At 38.6% G+C, this 20316-nt stretch overlaps 2 protein-coding genes across 3 annotated transcripts; one reads left to right on the top strand and one right to left on the bottom strand.

The window, feature by feature from the left end:
* The first annotated feature begins 3220 nt into the window (after window positions 1-3220).
* LOC100348208 (olfactory receptor 5T2-like) lies at window positions 3221-7350 on the top strand. Of its 2 annotated transcripts, XM_070061947.1 has the most exons (2): window positions 3221-3243; window positions 6393-7350. In XM_070061947.1, the coding sequence occupies exons 1-2, from the start codon at window positions 3224-3226 to the stop codon at window positions 7348-7350; spliced, it is 978 nt and encodes a 325-aa protein (XP_069918048.1). In that variant the 5' UTR covers window positions 3221-3223. The 2 variants fall into 2 exon arrangements, with proteins under 2 accessions (XP_069918048.1, XP_008271236.2); XM_008273014.2 differs by lacking the exon at window positions 3221-3243 and having other exon boundaries at window positions 6400-7350.
* A 10952-nt stretch (window positions 7351-18302) lies between these two features.
* On the bottom strand, window positions 18303-19271 carry LOC100348461 (olfactory receptor 5T3-like). The gene has a single exon (XM_008273017.4). It carries the CDS (start codon window positions 19269-19271, stop codon window positions 18303-18305), a length of 969 nt encoding a protein of 322 aa, XP_008271239.4.
* Between the last annotated feature and the right edge of the window lie 1045 nt (window positions 19272-20316).

The following is a 20316-nucleotide window of genomic DNA, read 5'->3' as shown; positions in this document are numbered from 1 at the left end:
TCACATGAAGCAATAATTTTTTATCCTATGCATTTCAATAATTTGAGTAATGTATTATTACATATAAACAAAAACATCATTGCTCCAACTTTTATTCTCATTACTTGCACTCCATCTAGTGGCAGCCACTTTTTATAATAACCACATTTTATGTTTACTCAAATATTTGGGTTCTTTGCATGGTGCCATGAACTGTATGTAGAAGAGCGTCATCAAAGATGTCTATGAGACATCAAATTTTATATTTACTCAAATATTTTTAACCAAATGCATAAATACATCTATAGTACTACTTAATTTTTAATTGGCTCATTTTCCCCATTAAGCTTTAAGATTATCAGGTTTAATTTTATTCATTGCTCCCAATTTGGTCACTCATTTGCTGCATGAGAATTTTTGTTGTTTCTGAATTTTATCTGGTACAAACTATAAATGAGTTCAAATATTTTATTCTTCATTAGATCATATAAAATAACATGAAGTTTATAGTTTTGGATTATCCAAGGAAAACATCAGGCCATATAGTGTTAAAATGTCCAATTCTCCCAAATGGAAGACTTCCATTTTGTATTCCCAGGTAGAACTTCAGGGAATTTACTTAATAATTTAGTTACTTATAATATTGCCCAGCAATTTTAACCTTGGTAAAGCAAACGAAGTGTTGAGATACCATTGCAGTTACTTTAAACAATGATTAGAAATGAAATAGATTACAGGGAAAAATGCATATCCAGAAGGCATATATAAAACTTAACTCTGATTTAATCAATACAGTCAATACAACAGCTAAAAGGATAAAATTTTTGAACATGCAGTAAATCTTCATATCTTCAGATTTACCAATGGATTCTAGCATATGAAGTGAGCAAAAATACTTTTTTTAACTTAATTATTTATTTATTTATTTGACAGAGTTAGACAGTGAGAGAGAGAGATAGAGAGAAAGGTCTTCCTTCTGTTGGTTAGCCCCCTGCCTCCTGCCCAATGGCCGCACACTGCACTGATCCGATGCCAGGAGCCAGGTGCCTCCTCCTCCTGGTTTCCCATGCAGCTGCAGGGACCCAAGCACGTGGGCCATCCTCCACTGCCTTCCCGGGCCACAGCAGAGAGCTCGACTGGAAGAGGAATAACCAGGACGAGAACCCAGCGCCCATATGGGATGCCGGCACCACAGGCAGAGGATTCACCCAGTGAGCCAAGCTCCTGCCCTGTGAGCAAAAATAATTGCAATGAATTAATTAAACTTTATCAAATTAATTAATTTAATAAATTAATTAACTTTTGCATATTGCTATGTTTTGAATAATTCATCAAAATTTCATTTGATAAAATCATAATCTGCAAATTCATGTGTTGATGTATTTGAAGGTGTGGACTTTGGTAGTTAATTAGAATTATGAAGTCATAAAAGTGAGGCTCTCATGATGGAATTTATGGCTTGATAAAAAATTGAAGAAACACCTGAGCTACATATAGTAACTATAACCATCAGATGCCTTCCACTATGTTACTACACATCCAGGAATTCATCAGCAGATGGAATTCCTTAATTGTAAACTTCTCCCCCTCCAGAACAAGGACCAAATGTATGTCCATTCTTTAAAAATAACCCAGTCTCAGGTATTCTGTTACAGCATCCAAAGTGCACCAAGACACATATCAAAGAACACAATCAAAAAGTGAAAAGATAACTTATGGAGTGATACAAATACATACTTGGAAATATTATATTTGTGAAGAGCAAAATATCTGGAACATATAAATAGTTTGTATATCTCTAAACTATGTGATGGATTAACCCATTAAAATGAAGTGTACTAAAAACCTTTAAAATAATTTTGATCAATGTGTAATATTTTTACATTTTTACAGCATACCGAAAAGCATTCCAACATTTGTGCATTAAGAAAACTGAAAAAATCTGGTAGAATATCTGTTTCTTTACATTTTCTTTTTTTTTTAACTTTTATTTAATGAATATAAATTTCCAAAGTACAGCTTATGGATTACAATGGCTTCCCCCCCATATCGTCTCTCCCACCCGCATCCCTCCCCTTTCCCACTCCCTCTCCCCTTCCATTCACATGAGGATTCATTTTCGATTCTCTTTATATACAGAAGATCAGTTTAGCATACATTAAGTAAAGATTTCAACAGTTTACTCCCACACAAACATAAAATGAAAAATAATAGATGATTTTTTAAATGATGATGAAATCAGATCAGACCTATTGTCATGTTTAATCCCAGTGAGAGTCAAGCTGAGAATTGATAATTTCTTCTTCTTTTTTTTTTTTTTACAGAAGATCAGTTTAGTATACATTAAGTAAAGATTTCAACAGTTTGCACCCCCATAGAAACACAAAGTGAAATATACTGTTTGAGTACTCATTATAGCATGCCACATTGGTTCGAGTCTTGGTTCTGTTCCTGATTTTAGCTTCTCAATTTCATACACCTTCGAAGACAGTATGTGATATATCAAGAAACTTGTTACCAGCCACCCATTAGAGACACCAGAATTGGGTTACCTGTGTGTAGCTTTTTTTTTTTTAAATATTCATTACCATTTGAAGAGAAGAATTGTATTTATTTTCAATAAGGATGCTTTGCACTTAAGGATCTATTGTCCTGGGTCTGGCATTGTGGGAAAGCACTACAGCTGCCACCTGCAATGCCAGCATCCCATATGGATGTCAGTTCCTGTCCCAGCTTCTCCATTTCCAATGCAGTTGTCTGCAGATGGCCTTGGAAAAGCAGCAGCAGAAGGCCAAAGTGTTAGGGCATCTGCCACCCCCATGGGAGACCTGGTGAAGCTCCTCGCTCATGGCCTTGGCCTGGCTAGCACTGTCTGTTGCAGCCATCTGGAGAGTGAACCAGTGGATGGGAGATCTCTCTGTCTCTCCCCATTTAGTTTGTTTAAGTTTTTATTTAATGAATGAATGTTTCATAGATACAACTTTAGAAATATAGTAGTTTTTTCCCCTATATCCCCCCAACTCCCATTCCACCTCCCTCTCCCACTCCCATCTCCTTTTTCATTATGGTTCAATTTTAGTTTGATTTGATATACAGAGGACCAACACCATGTTTAGCATAGATTTTAACAGTTTGTACTCACGCACACACACAACATAGAGAGCACAATTTGGGAAAACAATTGGCTGTAGATTTTCCTAGTACAATCTGTGTGTAGCTTTGACCTAGCTAAAATCCATCTGATATGGACATTTGGGGAGTGAAGTAGTACACGGAAATATTTTCTCTCCCTGTGTCTGCTTGGAAAGAAAGGAATGGCAGAAGTTTTCTTAATGTATAGATGGCAGTGACAGAAGGATATTGGAATTAGACGGAGACAGTGGTTGTAAATCACTGTGAATGTCATCATTGCCACTATACTTTTCTGTTTGAAATGGTTTTATGGCATACATATTTTACTTCAATAAATTATTTAAATTTTTAAACTATTATTTCATTTACTCAATTGTCATTTATGTTTCTTTTTTTTGTTTGTTTGTTTTAAATATATTTAATTTTTAAAATTTTTTTTCTCTTTTTTTTTTAACTTTTATTTAATGAACATAAATTTCCAAAGTACGACCTATGGATTACAATGGCTTCCCCCCCATATCGTCCTTCCCACCCACAACCCTCCCCCCTCCCACTCCCTCTCCCCTTCCATTCACATCAAGATTCATTTTCGATTATCTTAATATACAAATCAGCTTAGTATACACTAAGTAAGGATTTCAACAGTTTGCTCCCACACAGAAACATAAAGTGAAAAATAATAGATGATTTTTTAAATGATGATGAAATCAGATCAGATCTATTGTCATGTTTAATCCCAGTGAGAGTCTAGTTGGGAATTGATAATTTCTTTTTTTTTTTTTTACAAAAGATCAGTTTAGTATGCATTAAGTAAAGATTTCAAATGTTTGCACCCCCATAGAAACACAAAGTGAAATATATTTTTTCAGTACTCGTTATAGCATTAAATCTCAATGTACAGCACATTTATGTTTCTTTTAATCAAGTGTCTGAATTGATCTTTTACTCATAAATTTATTTTATGGATATTCTCTGTAGCAGAGTATATGTACTGTACATAGTAAAATAGTTGCCATTTTAACTTGGTTAGGACTTTTTAGTTATATAAAATTTCAAGTCTAGTGCAGCCATGTCAAATTGTATTAACAAGTTACCCACATTTAAAAAAATATATTTAGTTAATAAGATTCAACTAACCACAAGAGCTCTGAAGGGATTAATGGTGCAAGTAGGCATTTTTTTGTGTTCAAACATACCTGTCTGTCATAATAAATAATTTAAATGTAAAGGAGTATAGTTGCATTTTCATAGTCACACTATTTCATTTTTGATTTATTTGTGCCAGACATTACTATCATAAAATTAAAGTTCATTTGTATACCTCCTTCTTTTCCTATTAAACCTGACTCTATCAATTTATCTCCTTTATGCAACGTGAGCCCTATCTCCAATTTCTCATTCACAGGAAAACTGTATTCCTTTATTCATGTGTTTGTATACTCATACACAAAATATAATATTGCAGATGTTTTAAACCTATTTATATAATAATGAGCATATCACTCAAATTTCCTTTTTTCTTTTCATTCAAACATATTTTGCAGTTGTTTGCATTAATTCACTCAGTTACATGTTGTTATTGATTTTTGTTAGATATATAAATTAGACATTTCAGTTTCCAAATGGTTGTAACTTTAATCTTCCCATTAGCAGTTAGTAATGTTTGCTATACTTCATATCTTCAACCGTAACTTTTTAACTACAGACACAAATATTTGGTTTTTCTGAGTGTGTAGGAGAGTTTAGTATTATTTTATATTTTCCAGGTTATATTATACTAATATATATATATATATATATATATATATATATATATACTTTGACCATAAGATCTTCTTTATGTGACTCTCTGCTGCATATAAAATTTATCCATTATCCAATGGCAGTAAAATGTATTTATTAATCAAGACATACATCACTGTATATATTTTCTCTACTTTACATCTTCTTCTAATTTACTTGTGGTTATTTAATCATGCAGGTATTTAAGGTTCCAAATGACAAAGGCTATAAATCTTTGTAATTTTGATTGTGTCTAGGGATCTCTTTCATGATAAATCTCATACAATGTTCATTTGAATGGTAGAATAGAGAGATAGATAAATAGATAGATAATAGATAGATTTAAAATTTAAAAAATCAGAGATTAAGAAATAGTGTTCTCTTTGCAGTAAATATCCATGTGGCTAACAGTGAATAACAGCTTTCAGTTGGGAAAAAGCACAGAAGATTGTAAAAAGAGTAGATTTTTGCAAGAGATGCTCTGTGTTTGTATTGTTAAGGTTTTATTTAAATCGTTAGTTTGGATTCTGAGAAATATCTTTTCACCATGCTTTTGTGTACAAAGAATATTTTGCATTGTAATTAAGATATAAAAACATTGCTTGGCAAGTGAGAATGAGTTTCAAAAAAAACTACAGGGCCGGCGCCTCAGCTCATTAGGCTAATCCTCTACCTATGGTGCCGGCACCCCGGGTTCTAGTCCCGCTCGGGGCACAGGATTTTGTCCCAGTTGCTCTTCTTCCAGGCCAGCTCTCTGCTGTGGCCCAGGGGTGCAGTGGAGGATGGCCCAAGTTCTTGGGCCCTGCACCTGCATAGGAGACCAGGAGAAGCACCTGGCTCCTGGCTTTGGATCAGCGTGGTGAGCTGGCTGCAGCGCGCCTTCCACAGCGGCCATAGTGGGGTGAACCAACAGCAAAAAAGGAAGACTCTTCTCTCTCTCTCTCTCACTGTCCACTCCGCCTGTCAAAAAAAAAAAAAAAAAAAAACCTACAATTAAATGTTAATCAATATCAGTAACCATATGGAAGTAACAGAAGGCAGAGGAAAAAAAGGAAGATAGGAAGGCAGGATGACAGAGAGGGAGGGGTGGCATGGGAAGCAGTGACAAAGGACTCATTTTAGAGTAGTTTCAGGTTTTTTTCTAAAAGATTTATTTATTTATTTATTTATTTATTTATTGAATAGAAGAGTTATGCAGAGAGAGGAGAGGCAGAGAGAGAGAGAGAGAGGTCTTCCATCCGATGGTTCATGCCCCAGTTGGCCGCAACAGCAAGAGTTCAGTCACTGAATACACACATATTTCTTCTGTTTGATTCTGCAGGATTGGCACCATTCCTGATCTCCATCTTGCATTGACTCCTGTTTCACAATTGGTCATTGTGCATTGCCAAGTAAAGCATATGAAGATATGTTTAAATTTTCTTGAGTTCTCATTCTACTTAATTTCCACAGTAACATGAACTTCATTGTATGAATATCTACAACTTTGTTCAAGGAAGTTTGAACATGAAGAATACCACAAAAATTACTGTATTTGTACTGAAGGGCTTCACTGATGATCCTGAACTGAAGATCATTCTCTTCTTCCTATTTTTAGCAATCTATCTCTTTACCCTCATGGGAAACCTAGGACTGATTTTGTTGGTCATTGAGGACTCTAAGCTTCACAACCCCATGTACTACTTCTTGTGTGTACTGTCCTCCGTGGATGCCTGTTATTCCTCAGTTATAACTCCAAATATGTTAGTAGATTTTATATCAAAAAATAGAGCCATCTCATTTCCTGGATGTGCAACACAGTTATTTCTCGCTGTTACTTTTGGAACCACAGAATGCTTTCTCTTAGCTGCCATGGCCTATGATCGCTATGCAGCCATCTACAACCCACTTCTGTACTCAGTGAGCATGTCACCCAAGGTCTATGTGCCTCTCATCATTGCCTCCTATCTTGGGGGAATTTTGCATGCAATTGTGCACACAGTGCCCACATTCAGCCTTTCTTTCTGTGCATCCAATGAAATTAGGCACATTTTTTGTGATATTCCTCCTCTCCTTGCTATTTCCTGTTCTGACACCCACTTAAACCAGCTTCTCCTCTTCTTCTTTGTAAGCTCCATTGAGGTTGTCACCATCCTGATTGTCTTGGTCTCCTATGGCTTCATTCTGTTGGCCATTCTGAGGATGGATTCTGCTGAAGGGAGGCGAAAAGTCTTCTCTACATGTGGCTCTCACCTCACTGGTGTGTCCATTTATTATGGAACTATCCTCTTCATGTATGTGCGACCAAGCTCCAGCTATGCTCTGGAGTATGACATGATAGCATCAGTGTTTTACACCATCCTGATTCCCATGCTGAATCCCATCATCTACAGTTTGAGGAACAAAGATGTGAAAGAGGCCGTGAAAAGAGTGTTTCGGAAAAATTGGTGTAAGGATGAATTGCATTTGACATACTAAACATTAAATTGAAATACTTGAGACCTATTGTCCATGTCTCCCTTTCAAAAGCTCTGACAAAAATGTTTTATGTAATTAATACTTTTTTCTGTCCTAAAAACAGTTTCAAATAAAGACTATAACCGATTCCCTATCTATGTGGTTTTACACCTGTAAAAAGAATGGCATCTTTTACTTTTTACTACATTCACATATACCTGACCTCCTGAACACACACAGACACAACCTTATATGAGGAGAATTTTTTTTAAAGGATTCATTTCGTTTATTTGAAAGACAGAGGTATAGAGAGAGGTAGGGACAAAGACAGAGAAGACTTTTATTTGCTGTCTTACCCTCACATGGCTGTAATGGGCCTGAGCTGAGCCAATCCAAAGCCAGGAACCAGTATCTTCTTCTGTGTCTCCTATGTGGGTGTAGGTGCCCAAGGAATTGACCCATCCTCTGCTGCTTTCCCAATCACATTAGCAGGGAGCTGGATTGAAAGTGGAGAAGCTGGGACTCTTACCGGTGCCAATATGTGATGCCAATGCTACTGCAATACAATGCCGACCAATATATGAGGAGACTTTAAATATCTCATAGAAAGTGGAATTAAACCTAAGTGTACTTTGGTACAAAACTTTTGTAATCCATGATTACCTAATGTCTTTAAAGTGTTTGTGAAAAATGCTTAGACTTCATTACAAAATACCACAGGCTGGAACGCTTGAACATCAGAAAATATTTACTCACTGCTCCAGAGGCAGAAATTTAGTCAAAGTGCTGGCTGGGGTGGCTTTTTATGAGGATTTTCTGCAAGGTTTGCAGTGCCACCTACCACCTCTGTCTTCTGTTTGTGTCTGGCCCTGAATCCCCTCTTCTAATAAGAATACCAGTCACTCAGAATTGAGGCCTACCTAGATTTAATTTTCCTTAATTATCTCTCTAAAGACCCTAACTTTGAATAGTTTCATTTTGCATTATTGAGGATTTATATTTCAACATATGAATTTTATACACACATATAAAACATACATATGCAAATATATATATGCAGATGTATGGATATATAAATATGTCTTTAAAATATACAATGCTTTCTTTCATTCTCATAGACCTGAAATTTTATAGACTCCAGTGGCTGTAATTATATATAACTCTATATTATACTAGCATGGGCAAATAACATTGAATCAATCAGATTACTGCACATCACATAATATTATATAATTCTAGAAGATTTTGCATGAAGTCACTGGTAACTGATTACCATTCAAATCAATCTGCTCCACTTTCAGATCTATTCATCTGTAAACTCATCGTAGCACATCATTCACGTACTATGGATAATGTATTCAAATTCTTGGGTTTCATTACTGACATGTATTTTTCTTTTTTTTTTTTATACTATATCCTACAGAGAATGGGTACAATGCCCATTTTTTAATTGCTCAAAAACAAGATACACTTGATACTGGCATTTATCAAGATTCTATGTTGCCTTTTTGCCTTTTTTCCCTTTTTGTTCTTTTGCACCATTGAGGACCCTTGCTGACCTGCCCCTTAAGGGTGCATGGCTTTCTGGCTACCTGCCCCATGCTTGCTTTTTTTTTTTAAAGATTTTTTTAAAATTTATTTGACAGGTAGAATTGCAGACAGTGAGAGAGAGAGAGACAGAGAGAAAGGTCTTCCTTCCGTTGATTCACTCCCCAAATGGGTGCCATGGCGGGAGCTACGCCAATCCAAAGCCAGGAGCCAGGAGCTTCTTTCCTGGTATCCCACATGGGTGCAGGTGCCCAAGCACTTGGGCCATCCTCCACTGCCTTCCCAGACCACAGCAGAGAGCTGGACTGGAAGAGCAACAACTGAGACTAGAACTCAGTGCCCATATGGGATGCAGGCACCGCAGGTGTAGGATTAACCCAGTGTGCCACCATGCTGGCCCCATGCCCCATGCTTTCTGGCCTGCATTCTCCTCTATGTGGCTGGTTCCTGGTGCTCAGTATGAATCCACATTTCCCTCTCTCTTTTAGATAGAGCCCTCAATCTCCTATGCATCTCTCTCACTGAATGAAAACTTAAAAACTTATCATGCTGCCTTGTTTATTTGTGTCAGTATTCAGAATTCTTCCCTGAATGTGAGGCAAGAGCCCACACAGCTTATTAATTTCAAATTATTAGTAAGCACCTGGTACATAATGGCACCCCAGAAGAAACCTTTAAGGGAATTTTGATAACAGAGGCATTCCCCAAAATTTATTTAAGGGAAAATAGTGGCAGCATGATAAAAATTGGCTTCCTTGTGGCTTCTAACTCTATTTTTATTCCTGCACTCCATGCCTCCTCCATCTGGGTTAGTGCTTTCCCCATATGCCCACCCACAGGTGGGGAAGGAGAACACAGGGCTTGAATGTACTCACTCACAGAAATTGCAATCATTGAAACACTGGGACCTATAGTGGCTTTCCAAGGAGGCACACACTCCGCAGGGGAGGAGAGCCCGTAGGCCTGGGCAGATGGACCATACTGCGTGGAGAGGGGCCCACGGTGCACATCGGCCCTGAGCTCTGGTTGCAGCCCACGAGCCAGCCTGGTGGGTTCCGACAGTGGTGGCAGTGAATTTTGTGAGGGCAGGGGAGCCCCACCTGGGCAGTGACTCCTGACTTGAGGCTGGAACCGTCAACACCCTGCTGGAGAGAGAGCTGCACTCAGCCACTTCCAAGGCTGATATCAGGAATGACCCCCTAAAATACATATGAAAATGGGGCCCCTTAAACTTCCCCAGAAGCGCCATCTGGGGTGCCACACATGCTACCAGAATTTGGGGGTGCCACACGATTTCACAATATGCTTATTAATGAATCCCCAAAATTAATAAGCCCAGGAGGGTTCTTGCCTAATATTTAGAGAAGTATTCTAAATACTGGCATAAATAAATGAGGCAACATGGTACATTTTAGGCTTTATTTAGTGAGAAAGATACATAGGAGAGTGAGAGCTTTATCTAAGAGAGAGAGGTAAATCTGGGTTCATTCCAAGCACAAGGAACCAGCCATGTGGAGGAGCATCTAGTCCAGGAAATCTAGGGAGCATTGCCCAAAGGCCATGAGGCCTGGAAGTGCAGGGCAACAGTAAACCCGTCCTGGCAAGAAGACAGAGAAGAAGAGAAGGGCAGGACACACCATGTTCCAGGCTTTTAACCCACTTCCAAAGGAGAGTGGTTAATTAACCTGATTGGCTGGTGGGCACCCAGGTGTGGCCAGGTAGGGGCATGGCAAAGGTATCAGACAGGGCGTGAGGTCACACAGGAGTGTGGCGAAGGCGTGGTCTTCCAGGTCACAAACCTAATCAATGTTAACATGTATGCCTGCCTACTTCATTCCCCCCTCAGAGACTCCATCCCCTTAATCCTAAGGGGAGTTGATGGACGTCGAATCATCTCTTCTGTAACTGCTTCCTGTTTATGAGGGCCGTAGTGCAGATCCTGCCTATCCAGGGTCTGGAAGTCTCTGCCTATCCTATCTAATGAATTTGCTTTGTGAGCTGGAGCAGTCTGGGTCATTGCCAACGTCTGGGTCCCCTGCATGGTCAGTTACTCCGAGAAGTCAAGTTCTGAAACATGTAAGTTATTAATTAGTATAAGCAAAACTGAAGTAAAACCGATTATAAATGGGGTGCCACATAACATGAAAAGAACTTATCTTACAGATTCCCAGATAAGTAGTGATAGGCTACCCTTATGTAATATAAACCTGTTTAGTTTGAGTATAGAGAATTATAATAAAACAAATCATTTGATAGCTTTATCATCAATAACAGTTCCCAGATATAATTAAGAAAGGCAGGTACACTATGTTTGCCTTAAGGAGACAAAGGCAAAAATTTTACTTATCCTTTATGTTTTGAAGAGGTACTTAGGTTTTTTATTGGCTTATAGGAACAGTCAGGCATGTCTTTCGCATTCACCTATGAAGACTTAAGAGGTAGAAGTTTAATTGTAATTTCACGGAGATAGTCATGCTCAATAGCACCTGGTCAGGTCCCTTTCATTTAAGTTGAAACTGGTCTGAAGAGGATCTTCTTATGAATGGGTTACTCAGGAATTTCTAATGTTGGAGTTTTTGTCAAAAATTCCTTGATTCCTTGGAACACCTTTTGTAGCTCCCCTGTCCAGCACAGTCTGTTTCAGAGGCTTTTAAGCAAACACAAGGCTTAGAATTCAAATCCTGGAATCTATAACAACTTTTGTAGCTACCCTTTTCAGTACAAAGTCTGCATCAGGGCCCCATTAAAGCTTGGAATCTGAATTTTTGAATTCAAATTCCATAGAATCCTGTCATCGGCAATTCCCAATACCAGAGCTTTTAGTTAGAAGCTCCTTAGTTCTCTGGAACACTTTTGCAGCTACCCTTTTCAGTATGGGGTCTGTATTAGGGTGTCTTTAATGCTATACACAAAAACTTGGAATCCAAATTTTGGAATCCAAAGTCCACAGAATTTTGCCATTCTCAGAAATCTCCTTGGCTGCCTTTAAATATCTGACCCTATGTTAAAACATACTAGATAGGAATTTCACAGAGACATGTATCCCAGATTTTACATTTGAGGCACTTAATAAACTTTAAAGAAATACCTAAGAATGCAGGCAATGTAGTTTGACACAAATAACTAGAACTTGTGATGCATAATATCACACAATAGAACAAAGCAAATCTTTGGGATCAAGTTTTACCATTAATGTTAATACTGTAGCTCTTTTGAGAACAGAGGTCCTACACGGGAAGTTAGTACCCAGTGAATCCTGTTGCAATCCCATAGCAAGTTTTAAACTGTACCCTTAGAAGAAAATCCGTAAGAATGCATGCAGCACTAAACAGCTTTACAGTCTCTCTGTAGGACCTGAGAAAATAAAAACAGACACAGCTCTTCACAAGCTTAATTATTCTTAAGCATTTTACATGGATACTTTGTATTATCTATAATTCCTTAATCCCATATAGTCGAAGGGTCTCCCAATTATTAAGTGCAGATCTTTCAGGGAGTTTCCAAAGGAGCAGATGTAGAACTACCCATAGTTAAATCACCTTGGAACCTGGGGAGACAGGAGGTAAATAGGGCTGAGCTTTGACCAGTTATATCTCTGATCATCTACCTTAACCAATAATCTGACATCTCAGTGCTACTATGCCTATTATAGATCTTAATACATATATATCATACCAAGGAAATATAAACCACCCAATCTGAAAAATGCCATTTCAGACTGTTAGAATCCCACACTGGAGGTGAAAACAACAAACTAGAATGAAGGGTATCCACTCTGAAGACGAAAATAAAAAAAATAAAAATACGATTTAATGCCACTCCAGAGGCTAAAATAACAAACGAATAAGTGGGATCCGGTAGGAAGATGAAAATAATAAATTAAAAAAAATGATTTAATATACATTGCTCTATTAATCAGGCATGTAGCATGTGGTGGTCCATGGGGGCCACATTAGGAATTCCTGAACAAGCCATTAATAGAAAGATCTTTTTCAAATCAGCTGCAGCTTAAATGGAAGGGACCTTAGCAGGCACTACTGAGCATGATTACCTCAGTAAAATTAGGATTAAACTACCTCTTACGTCTTCATGGGTGAACTCAAGAGACATGCCTGATTATTCCTTAAGCCTTTGCCTTCCTCACATCAAGACTGCTGCACCTTAAGGCAGACATGCTGTGATCGTCTTTCTTCTTTTGATTCTCTCTGGGAACTGTTATTAACAATAAAACTCCTTATGGGTTCTTATAATTCTCTATGCTCAAGCTAAATGGATTCTATAATCTACATAAGGGTAATCTTTTCATCTTATGGGGCACTCCATTTGCAGTTGCTTTGTTCCAGTTTTTTGTATACTAATTAATAAATTTATATGTTTCAGAACTTGACTTCTGTGAATAACTGACCATAGAGGGGACACAGCCATTGGCGGTTACCAAGACTGCTCCAGCTCACAAAGCAAATGTGTTAGATGAGATAGACAGAGACTTCCAGACCCAGGACAGGGAAGGCCTGTGCTATGCCCCTCATAAGCAAGAAGCAGCTATAGAAGATGTGATGAATCTATGCCCTTCAACACCCCTTAGGATTAAGGGAATGGAGTCTCTGAGGGGGGAATGTTGTAGGCAGTCAAACAGGATAAAACTGATTGAGTTTGTGAGCTGGAAGACCACACCGTCATCATGCTCCCTGGTGTGATGTCATGCCCCTACCTGGCCTCACCTGTGTGCCCAACTGCCAATCAGATTAATAAACCACTCCTTTTTGGAAGTGGATTAAAGGCCTCAGACACAGTGGGCCTGGCCCTTTTTGCCTTTTGTTTTTTGCCCTTTTTCACCATTGCAGATTCTTGCTGCCCGGGAAGGCAATGGAGGATGGCCCAAGTACTTGGGCCCTGCACCCCATGGGAGACCAGGAGAAGCACCTGGCTCCTGCCTTCGGATCAGCACGGTGCCCTGGCCGCGGTGGCCATTGGAGGGTGAACCAAAGGCAAAGGAAGACCTTTCTCTCTGTCTCTCTCTCTCTCACTGTCCACTCTGCCTGTAAAAAAAAAAAAAAAAAAACAGTTACCCTTTGCTAGCAAGAGAGAACTAATAGAAGGGATTATCGAAGCATTTGGGTATTGAAACGCTGAATGGTAGTGAGAACTCCCCCCACCACCACCATTTTTGTATGTGTGCTTGTAAGTCTGTGTATGCTTACTCCAAAATACATAAATTAACGAATTTTAAAATACAGTAGAAGAAATCCCTAAAGGCATTTCAGACATCTTCAGTGTCCCATTCTATCATAGAAGCAGAGGGCTAGAAATTCAGGATAATTTGAGCAATAAGACTGGGGCACTTTCCATGGACTCACTGCCCATGGACCCCTTACATTTCAACCCTGTTTATTCTGGAATCTACTCCTTGGAAACCAGATATGGCTCAGCAGGACCAGGTGCCACTCAACCTCAGAGAGTCCCCACGAGAGCAATGCCATGAAAGCCATTGTAGTGAAACTGTCACTGGGACCCTAGGCTGAAGATCTGCACTTGATCTTATTCAAAAGGCCATGAAGCAATGGACTGAAGATCTAACAGCATGCAATGGATGCTATTCCACTAGATTCCACAATGAGATCTTCTGGGTGGACTCAGCCCAAATGGGGATGCCTACGTTTGGTTACCCAAACTCTTTACTCTGAGTCCAGGAGATAGCTCACAGTTTGTATGAATATTCTTGAGTTTTAAGACGTCACATAGTTTTTTTTTTTGTTTTGTTTTGTTTTGTTTTTAAAGAATTATTTTTATTTACTTGAAAGACAGAGTTACAGAGAGAGGTAGAGCCAGAGACAGAGAGGTCTTTCATTACACTGGTTCACTTCCCAAATGACCTCAATGGCCAGAGCTGACCTGATCTGAAGTCAGGAGCCAGGGACTTCTTCCGGGTCTCCCACGTGGGTGCAAGGGCCCAAGGACTTGGGCCATCTTCTGCTGCCTTCCCAGCCCATAGCAGAGAGCTGGATTGGAAGTGGAGCAGCCGGGTCTCGAACCAGCCCCCATATGGGATGCCGGCACTGCAGCTGGTGGCTTAACCTGCTATGCCTCAGAGCTGGCCCCTCACATAGTTTTTGCTGTTGGATTTTGGACTTGGGGCAAGTTATCCATTTCTTCTTTGGTGTTATTCCCTTTGGAGTGGGAATGTCTGTCGTCTTATATCTCTCCCACCACTGCATTGCAGTGAGATAACTTGTTAGATTTCTTGGAATCACAGCTGGAGGGAATTCCCACCAGAATTAGTCATGAAACATAGCTTGAGTCTTACCCATGACTAGCAAATGGAATTTGAAACTTCGAATATTTGAGTTAATTTTTAACTTAATGAAGAATTTCAGGTTTCAGTAATGGAATTATTAAAGTTGGTAATTAAGAAAAATGTGAATCTTTGGAGGCCGAAGCAAAATCATGTGGTCTTGGTATTTGTCCCTTTTAAAACTGGTGTGGACAATTCTCAAAATTATATGTTTATGATATTTGAGGTGGGGTTTTTGGATTGTGAAATACCCTCCTACCCTCAGAAAAGCTTATTCCATTGATGGGTTAATCGATAGTGAACCCCCAGCAGACTGCCTAAGACCTCACCTGTAACAAACTCTTCCATGCTCTTGAGAACACTGGATTTGTATGCAAGCTACAGCAGCAGTTCTCCAGGATCTCCAGCATGCTAAACCACCTTGAATACTTTAGAGACAGCACACCCATGATAATACCTAATTCCTTGTAAGGAATGTACTACATTTGTTGGTTCTGTATTCACAGAAGAATTACTGATATGCTATCCGACCTGAGGTTGCTCATCTTTTGCAACTGTGGTTTGACGTTTTATTATTTTAGAAGCTTTGTGACCATACTATCAAATAATTTTTCTTCCACCTCATTTCTTCTATTACTTTCCTATTGATTAAACTTTGATATGTCACACAGTTCTCGCATACTTTTATTCTCATTTTTGTCTTTTCTTTCCATTTGATAAATTCCTATTAGTTCAGCTACACAGATTTTTTATCGGTTTTTACTCTAATAGTGAACTCAATTGAGAGTCATTTGGTTTATGATAGCGAATGTGTGTTTATTTTCAGTATTTCACCAGGCATTTGATTTCGTTTCCATCTGATGAACTTCCTGGTCCATTCAAATGTGTTGCTTACTCTTTCCTGTAGAACTTACATTCAATTAACTATCAACTGTCTTTACTTAAAGGTCACCAGCAATACCTATATTTGAACAAAATGAATCTAGTTTAATTTTCAGAAGTATGTGTTTGGGATCTATAGAAAATACCATAAGACTAAATTCAAATGCTTTCATTGGAAGGCTCTCTGCTTTTCTCAATACCCTATATTTGGCCTTACCTCTTTAAATTTAAGCTTGGTCATCATTATCAGATTCCTGATAGAACCAGAAAAGTTATAATTTCAGGTATTTTCTGGATTTTTAAATTGGTATTATGTGTTTTGCAGTTCTTCAGTGGCTGAGTGGAAATAGACACCTTTTAATTTGTGTTTATTTATTTTTAATATACTTAAAAAGGGGAGGGGAAGACATTGAGAGAGAGAGAGAGAGAATCTCCTACCCACTGGTTCACTTCCTAAATGTCTGCAACAGCCAGGTCTAGGGCAGGCCAGTCTGGAATCTGGAACTTCAGCTAGGTCCTCGACATGGATGACAAGGACCCAAACACTTGAGCCATGATTTGCTTCCTCTGAAGATGCATTAGCAGGAAGATGGATGAGCAGCAGAGCATCTGGGACTCAGATCAACACTCTATATGGGATGCAGGTGTCCTGAGCAGTGGCCCAACCTCCTGGACAACAATACCCACAACAACAAAGTAAGGTAAATTGTTATAGGTAGTAAATAAATACAGGGCTGGGAAGTGAGCAAGGATCAGGATCAAATAAGTCAGTTTTACAGATCTTAGAGCAGTCGTAAACATAAACATATATAGAGAGAGACATACACATAATCTATATATCTCATATATTTATAGTCATAGAAATATGAGATAGTGACAGAAGTATGATAGTGACAGAACATTCTTTCCTAGAGTATGATTTATTTTTAGAAACCTCAGAAAATTTCCATTAAATATTACCATCTAGTATCAGCATATGTTGCTAACTTGTGTAATAGGTCTAATAAATATTTGATGGAAAAGTGGCAAAGAAAGAATTTAATATTAAAATCAGAGTAGACATAAACACAGCAAAAGACACATTTGAACCTTGGATGGCTCTCAGCAGGTCAGGACACTTTTCAAGCATATAAAGCAGCGACTGGAAAATTCCTGCATAGAGATTCTAGAACGAGGAAGGCACATCGTTAAGAACATTGAAGATGGCGGAGCAGCCCACCAGGGGAGGTGAGCGTCGCGGGGGAAGGCTTCTGTTCTTCCCTGCAGTTGGTTGGCGTCCTTGAGAAGACTCCTTCTCTATTCCGGGCTGAGCCCGAGAAGGAGTCTGGCAGTGAATCCAGGGCCTGGACAGCGGAGGCCGTCAGTGAGGCAGACTCACATGCACCGGGATTCCTTCGCTCTCCCGCTGCCATCGGTTTAGAAACGGGGACTGGATGTGGACCGCAGGTGGTCGGTGTGGCTCAGTCACTGAGTCTGTTAAGCTGTCCAGTTCCTCCCAAGTGCACTGTGCTGGGTTCATGAGATGCAGCTGAATGAGACACACGTGAACTTGCTGCACAGTGGGAGAGTCGGCATTCATCAAATCCGATTTTACCCTTGTGCCTCACTGCCCCTGGATTATCGCCGCTGTGTTGAGTAGAAGGCCAACATTCACTAGGTGCACAAGCCAGGCGTGGCCTGGTAGCCTTTGCCTTCATGTTACAGCTAGAAAGACCTTCCAACTGATACCCAAGTGAGTGCCTGAACAGCAGGTAGTACTAAACCTTCCATATACAATGGTTTTCCCATACATATATAACTGTGGTTTAATTTACACACTTATAAATGAAGCACAGTAAGATTAACAACAGAAACTAGTAATAAAATAAAATATAACATTATAATAAAAGTTATTTAAAATTTTTAAAAAGATTATTGTAGGCTTGCCACAAGCAATGTACATACTGAGGACATGACCTCTTCATAGAATGAGTGAAAACTAATTACACAACTACTAACAACAATGTACTTACATTAAAAAAAGTAATATGACTTTTTTTAAAAAAACTAATAAGCATACAAGTAAGAAAATATGTCTAAATTTTTAAAATGCTGCATTAGAGGCTCATTAATGCTTTATCTGGAAATATTCTGAGTTATACAAGCACAATTTATTAAAGCCAGATGTTTTCTTCTCTAGCTTTTGACCACAACCGTGTGAACTGAAAAACAATCTTCTGCCAGCTTTCCTGATTCTACCAGTATGATTTAATTATGATCGAATTTCTCTCAATAATTTTTTCATGGCCTCTTTCACATCTTTGTTCCTCAGACTGTAGATAATGGGATTCAGCATGGGAATTACAATGGTGTAAAATATTGAAACAATCATATCATGGTTAGACGCATAGCTGGAGCTTGGTCTCATATAAGTGAACAGGATTGTCCCATGATAAATAGACACTCCAGTTAAGTGAGAGCCACATGTAGAAAATACTTTTTGTCTTCCTCCTGCAGAATGCATTCTCAGAATGGCCAACAGAATGAAGCCATAGGAGATCAGGACAATCAGAATGGTGACTATTTCAACAGAGCCCACTAAGTAGAAGAGGAGAAGCTCATTTATGTGGGTGTCAGAGCAGGATAGTGCAAGGAGTGGAGGGATGTCACAGAAGACATGCCTAATTTTATTGGATGCACAGAAGGACAGACTAAATGTGGCCACTGTGTGTACAGTAGCATGCAAAACGCCACTAATATAGGAGGCAATGATGAGTGGCACATAAACTCTGGGAGGCATGCTCACTGAGTACAGAAGCGGGTTGTAGATGGCTACATAGCGATCATAAGCCATGGCAGCCAACAGAAAGCATTCCGTGGTCCCTAAAGTCACAAACAGAAGCATCTGAGTTGCACACCCATAATATGAAATAGATTTATCTTCTGACAGGAAATTGACCAGCATTTTAGGGGTTACCACCGTAGAATAACAGGCATCCAAAACTGATAAAACACTCAGAAAATAGTACATAGGGTTGTGAAGCCGGGGATCCCCAATGACTAACACAACCAGTCCTAAATTTCCTATCAGAGTAAAGAGATAGATTCCAAGAAAGAGTAAAAATAGGAAGACTTGCAGGTCAAAATCATCTGTGAAGCCAATCAAAATAAATACAGTGACACCACTGACATTCTTCTGTTGAATTCTGTATATTTCTAAATCTGATGAAAATCCTTCCATTTCAGTGATATAGGTTATAAAGGAAAAAAGCCAGTGCAAATGGATTCCATTTAATTATATTCTTTGTCTACATTTAAGCCACAGTGATTTCCTTAGTAACCATGAGATAGGCAATGATGAAGATGTGTCCAAGTATATGGTTTTCACTATATGAAGAAAATACAAATAATTTAATTCAATTGTTATCTAACTGTATCATGCCGAAAACAATCCTACAATTCAAGTGGTTTATATTCCAAGTAATTCCCTACCTCTTGTTCTTATCTTGCATCATTTTAAATAGCACAACATTGAATGAAGATAGGCATATTTGAATCCAAAAATATTATGGAAAAAGTGTGTACCTGAGAAGTAAGAATATATACGTTTGTTACAAAGTATATGAAATATCTTTCCTTATTGTTCAAAAAGATTTTAAAATACGTATTTATTTTCATTTTATTTCAAATGCAGAGAAACAGGCACATGCACGCACACACACAAACAGGAAAGAGAGAAAGAGAGAGAGAGAGAGAGAGGGAGGGAGAATTTTTCCTCCACTAATTAACTTCCCAAATGCTCTCAACAGTCAGAGCTCTCAATCCAGGTCTCTTACACAGATGACAGGGTCCAATTAAACCATCATCTGCTGCCTCCCAGGGTGTGTATTAACAGGAAGCCGGAATTGGAAGCAGGGACAGGATTCAAACCCAGGCATTCTGATATGAAATATTGTGTCACAAGCAGTGTCTTAATTGCTGCTCCAAATGTACCCTCCTAGTGTTCAAGAGTTTTGTTATATGAAAAACCATATTTGAATCACAGTTAAATTTAAATGAGAAAAATGATGTTAATGTTCAATTGAAAATGTTTGCAGATGACTATAAAATTGACTGTTAAGCTTACATCTTAACTTGTTGCATGGGAAAGATTTACAGACAAAACCATTTTACATCTTCTTTTCCGGCAATTCTCTTGCTCCATTAAGTAGACTGCAGATGGTACTCTGGAGATAAAAGCACATTGTTTGCAAACAAGAATGGTATCACATGTTTTATTTTCAATT

This window comes from Oryctolagus cuniculus, chromosome 1, assembly GCF_964237555.1.
Source record: "Oryctolagus cuniculus chromosome 1, mOryCun1.1, whole genome shotgun sequence".
Lineage (NCBI taxonomy): Eukaryota > Metazoa > Chordata > Mammalia > Lagomorpha > Leporidae > Oryctolagus > Oryctolagus cuniculus.
The sequence above is the reverse complement of the archived record's forward strand: the minus strand, read 5'-3'. Positions and strand labels throughout refer to the sequence as shown.

Bases quoted from the DNA above. Each gene is read 5' to 3' on its own strand.
- LOC100348208 (XM_070061947.1), top strand. From the start codon at position 3,224: ATGGACATTTGGGGAGTGAA. The intron at 3,244-6,392 runs GTAGTACACGGA...TGTTCAAGGAAG, and splicing joins ATGGACATTTGGGGAGTGAA to TTTGAACATGAAGAATACCA.
- LOC100348461 (XM_008273017.4), bottom strand. From the start codon at position 19,271: ATGGAAGGATTTTCATCAGATTTAGAAATATACAGAATTCAACAGAAG.